The sequence below is a fragment of the Carassius gibelio genome, chromosome B4 (genome assembly GCF_023724105.1).
Source record: "Carassius gibelio isolate Cgi1373 ecotype wild population from Czech Republic chromosome B4, carGib1.2-hapl.c, whole genome shotgun sequence".
Classification (NCBI taxonomy): Eukaryota; Metazoa; Chordata; class Actinopteri; order Cypriniformes; family Cyprinidae; genus Carassius; species Carassius gibelio.
This window is the reverse complement of record NC_068399.1, coordinates 16,881,841-16,887,175: the sequence shown is the minus strand read 5'-3', so window position 1 is coordinate 16,887,175 and position 5,335 is coordinate 16,881,841. Positions and strand designations below refer to the sequence as shown.

The 5,335-nt window shown below is 38.8% G+C and overlaps 1 protein-coding gene across 6 annotated transcripts in view; it reads right to left on the bottom strand.

Annotated features, from left to right (window-relative positions):
- Positions 1-724: 724 nt before the first annotated feature.
- Positions 725-5,335, bottom strand: part of LOC127956450 (ankyrin repeat and sterile alpha motif domain-containing protein 1B) — a 163,282-nt gene continuing 158,671 nt past the window's right edge. For 4 of the 6 annotated variants that reach the window (XM_052554344.1, XM_052554346.1, XM_052554345.1 and 1 more), the window contains 2 exons: positions 3,190-3,281; positions 725-2,027 (listed from right to left, as the gene is read on the bottom strand). In XM_052554344.1, coding sequence (XP_052410304.1) covers positions 1,979-2,027; positions 3,190-3,281 — 141 coding nt within the window. In that variant the 3' untranslated portion in view covers positions 725-1,978. Of the gene's footprint in view, positions 3,282-5,335 lie in introns of all 6 variants that reach the window. The other 2 variants (XM_052554347.1, XM_052554349.1) reach the window with 1 other exon arrangement.

The following is a 5,335-nucleotide window of genomic DNA, read 5'->3' as shown; positions in this document are numbered from 1 at the left end:
GCGCTGCAGGTCAAATCGAGGCTAGAAATGCCTACTGGATGCACACATAACAGAAAAGCTTTATGAACTTCTCTCTTTTTTTTTAAGGTTTATAAAAACTGTAAAATAACTAATCCATCAGCGCGGCAAGCAGCTTTTTAGTCTCTATGATTTAGCTCGTCGTATAAATGTCCTTCAGTGAGCATGAGCATTGGTTCGTTAGGTGCTAGTAGTCATTTGTCTTACACTAGCTGTGTAGTTTCCATCTGTACCTGGAACATAACCGAGCTGTGTTAAGCAAGCTACGAGGAGAAAGAAACAAGCTCCATGGAAACAGAGTGCTTGAGAAGTGAACCGTATGTCACCCCGCCTGAGGGGGAAGTTATCCTGAAACGCACACTCACGTCCTTATCATAACCATCTTTTTAAATGATCTCTGGCTTTACAGAATCGTAATTTGGTGCAGCTCCCCAGAGGCCACTAATAAGTACATACACAGATAACACAAACAATCTTTAGATATGGACACGGAGTGACAGAACATCAAATAAAAAGAACACCGAACAATAGATAGATAGACAGATATGCATACCAACCAATTTTATAACCAAAACCCACTGTAGGCTGGGTCTTGAATCTTCTATTAAGACACGAGTCTGCCAATATCCAGACTATGTTAAACACACCACACATAAAACCACATAATAAATACAGAGAGAAAAGAAAAGAACACGGCTCACAGAAGGAACAATGGATCTACAATCTGGATTTATTCGGTGTGCTTTGCAAGAATATAAATAAAGACCAAACTTACAAAATCTGTGTGCTGGAAGCCCAAGCCTATCTACACATATGTTAGTCAGCAATGATGTCACAAATCCACCCGTTGCACATACTGTTGTTTTGTTTTAATGTGTTGCACTTTGACCTGCCAAATTTGGTACCTTGTTTACCAATGCAATTTATTATTTTGTTTTTTTTTCATTCTTAATACAAGTTTTTTCTTTGTTTTCTTAGTTTTTTTTTTATTACATATATGAACAATGAGTCAACAAAATATTTATTTACATAACTGTGGCAAAATTCTACAGTGACAATGAGTGAAAATAAGACATCTGTTTTTATATTTTCATTTGAAACACAAGTGGAGCCATCCACACGTTCGAACATCCTCCGTAGTACTAGAATAATATTTGTTTAGTTTTCTCGGATGGCTGCGTATTCGAGCTCAACGTGTCATAAAAAAATAATGTAACATTAAGATGACATCAGACGAGAATTGCACAATAAGAAGAATAATTATAATAATTGTAAATATTACAGTAATGGTAATATAGTTCTCTATTAAACAGTAAAATTTCTTGCCAATATATGAATATTAATCTGCATGGCGTCACCAATTACGTCAACAACCGCTCCGTAGTGATTTTGGCACGAGACGTGTCCATTTCATTGTTGTCTACTGCAGTGAGTCCATTCACATTGTGCATATTGATATTTTTAGATCAATAACCACAAAAAAACGAAATAAGGAAAAGAAGAAGAAAGAAACAAAGAAAACAGAAAATGAAAAAAATACAGCAATTCATGTAAATGTCCATTTTCATTCCAGCCCAGACATGCCATGGTATTTTGGACTAGATATTCGGTGAAAAGTCAGTGTAGTCGTCCGAATCTTTCCCAAGTCCGTTTCTCACACGACAAAATCCTTCAGAACGCGATTCGGATCGCTTCCTCTTGAAAAGTGTAAATTCCGATTCCAAAGTCTCCTCCTATTGTTTTTATGCAGTGTGTGTGTGCGAGCGCATGCGAGTGTTTCGTTAAAAGGCCACGGGTCCATGTCGACGGTCCTTGTACGCGAAAGCCAAGTCCCAGGCGAAAAAGTCCTTGTGCGAATCCTTACAAGTGCGATATGAGAGGCTCCGGTCACTTTTAGGTTCCGTATTTGCGGTCCGTTTTTGCAATGCGTGTGAGAGTGAGGGTCCATGTTAGGGGCAGGCTACATTCTCTGAATTCCACTGTAATAGACATGGGCGTCCGCCATTGCCCTGTGAATGAAATCACATCACTTATCCAAAGTGTCCATAAAAAAAGCCCCCCCTTCTCCAGTTCACACGGACTGCATGCTTTCCATCAACTACACTGCATGTCTCAGGACTGGCTCGGGTTTTCATTCATAGGCCAAACCAAAAGAAGGGAGAGAAAGAAAATACGACGGAAAAAAATCTTGGAAAGTTATGAACGCGCAATTTGAGAGACAATTTTTGACGAGTGTCTCGTCGTAAAGCAAGCCTTCGTTAAATGCTATCTGACAAACTTATGCATCCACCATTTAGTTTTAAGCTTTGACCGACTAAAACAAGCTAATAAATTGTGTGCGGTTGAAGAAAAAACAAAAAAATCTCCCCTAAGTAAGGGAATTTAAATTACAGCAGACTTTTTTTCTCTCTCTGACAAGCGCTGGTACTAAAAATGAAAACTTTGCTACGAGACGAAAGAAGCAACACAAGCAAAATGTCCTTTGTGTGAAGTCCAATCTCCACTTCTATGCCAGCCGTTTCGGATGCCCCACCTCGCAAAAATCTCTCCGTTTCCCTCCCTCCTTGCTAACCCTACGCTGTCTAGTCAGAAAGAAAGATAGAAAGCAAATCTCGACTCTCAAAAACAACATGTGTGTTTATAAGGCTTGTAGCAGCATTACGGTTTTAAGTTGTCATTCAAGCAGTCGAGGGGGGCGGTGGGGAAAGGCTGAAGAGGCGCTTCCCGAAGAAACCGAGGAAAGAATGGCGAGGAACGGAGGGAAGGAGAAATCAAAAGAGGTAAGGGGGAAAAACTGAATGAAAAACAACCGCTTGCAACACTTTTTTTGTGTGCTTTGGAGGAGGATCGGCAGCGTGGCGGGACCTTCCCGTATCGTGCTGCGGCCAGAGAGGTGGGGGTGGGGGGGCGAGTAAGATCAAGAGATAGATCGATAGAGAAAGAGAGAGAAAGAGAGGGGCAAAAAATCGAAAGAGAGAAAAGACAGCGGCAGTGTCGTCATGCAGAAGCCACAGTAAACGGGCGGGCTTGGCCGGGCGGAGAGACGCGGGCTTGTCACAGGTCACTGGGCCCGTGGCTCCATGGAGGGCCTCTAGAGGGCGCTCTCTGTAAGGCACACACACAGGAGTGGACAGTATTTTGGGTGTATATTAGAAAATAGTGGTCTCATACTTGGTGTTTGCTCCTCTTTTGGCTTCCTGTCCTGGCTCGACTATCCAGGGGACGTTGGCGTGGCCCTTTTGATCCATTGAGGGCTGCTCCATCTGAGGTGTACAAAGGAAAAAGGAAGACATGAGTCGGGATACGCTAATAATTTAGGGGCTTTAAGCAGCCATGCTAGATCTTGGGTTCCGCTCGCTTTCAATCTTATGCGTATGCACAGAATGTGTCTTTTTTTTTTTTGTACTAAACTTTAGGTGACTTCAACAAAGTTTGACAGCAGGATGTGTCGCAATTTAACTTCCTGGCTAAGAATCGATCATGGGTAAAATTCGATTACCACAAGTTTAAACTAATATCATGGTAGCATTTGATAATTTTCTAGTTCGTGTCAGTTAAACAACAGTCAACAATTTTTAGGTTGACGTTTGATGTTTATTTTAATTGTTAATTCATGTCCATTAAAAATACATATGCTACAACTAATTAAAAGTTAGTTACAATACAAAAACGTAGAAATGATCATAAATCTACATTGATAAAAGCTTTAAAAGTAATAATGATAATTAAAATAAACTAAAATATACCAAGAATAATAAAGTATGACATCACATTCTGTCACTTCTCTTCATTCACTATTAATGTTCAATTATAATAATTCAACTAATTTATGATCTTGTAATCTATCAACTAACCCTAACCCTACACATTATGGTTTAGTGTTTTTTATTATTATTAATAATAATATTAATTACTTGTGAAAATAGAAGCCCTGGTGTATGACATCATAATATGTGATTCATATATGGAATATGATATAAGTATCAGTGACATAATATCCATCTTGCAGATCTGCTGTGGTCAAAACTACCCTACAACTAGTACATCTTTATCAACCAATCAAAACACTGTTCCTTGTTGCCACGGCAGCTCAGCCTTGCTCCACATAAAGCTGAGCTATACATGGCTCAGAAGGAGCGCACGCGTGCACAGACGCAGAGTCCTTAACGTCTGTTCTTGGCTTGTCATGAGTTCTTTATCAGCTTTTTCCATATGCAGCTGTATGAATATCAAATAACATAATCCTCACACTGCTTGGCTACCTCTGACTGCTCTCAAACACGCACTCCCACACCAACTTCATTCTTCTCCACATCCAAACGCTTTAAAAAAGGAAACAGACGCTAATCTTACGCAATAAACCTCTAATATGAGGCATCGACCTGAAAAGGAGCTTAATGGTTTGATAACTGCTCAGGGAATGGTGAGTTGGTGTCTTGGATAACAATTCTCAAAATATTTCTATCCGTGTTTAGTCAGCTGATGTTCAGGATGGAAGGACCATTGCAGGATGACAGGAAAGAAGGATTCAGAAGAAGAAGAGATGAACAAACAGAACAATGTTAAATAATAGAAAGAAATCAGTTAAAGGAATAGTCTGGTTTAGAAAAAAAAGCCCTAACATCGATTACTACAGAAAATAATTTAAAAATATATATAATTTAATGTGGGGCAATGTTTGGAGGATGTCGGTCCTTCCCCAAAATTAAGGAATGAGTTACAATTATTTTCTGTAACTTTCTTTAACCTTGATTTTCTGTTAACTCTTTCCCCTCAGCAGTTCTAAAAAAAAAAAAAAGTTTCCAGGCACCGACAGCTTTATTCATCTTTTTCACTACAATTTCATGGACCCCCAGAATATTTTGTTATTGGAATATATGAACATGCAATGCATCAAAATTAACCAAAAACCCATTTAATTCTAGCTTCAATCATTCTTTTTTTATCAACACTTGAATGCAGGTAATAAAAAAAAAGCAACATTGAGCAAAAAGCTGACAAATTATTGGATTATTGATTATGATTAAGCATTAATTTTCAAATCCCTCTGCTTACATATGTGATAGCTCTATTCTGTGTCTTCCTCGTCTGTGATTTTGATCAGGAGATTCTGTACTCATTCAGGAGCTGAATAATAGCGCCCTCTAGTGTATAACAGTGAAAACATGGAAGCACCGAAATATTATGTGTTTGGCTGGAAAGAGTTGTCTCATAAATAAAGGAAAATTTCATGTTTGAAAGGGAGAGTTCAAAATTAAGGGCAAAATAAAAAGACCAAAAACAAAAACATTAGGGCTGTCGATTTAACATGAATGTA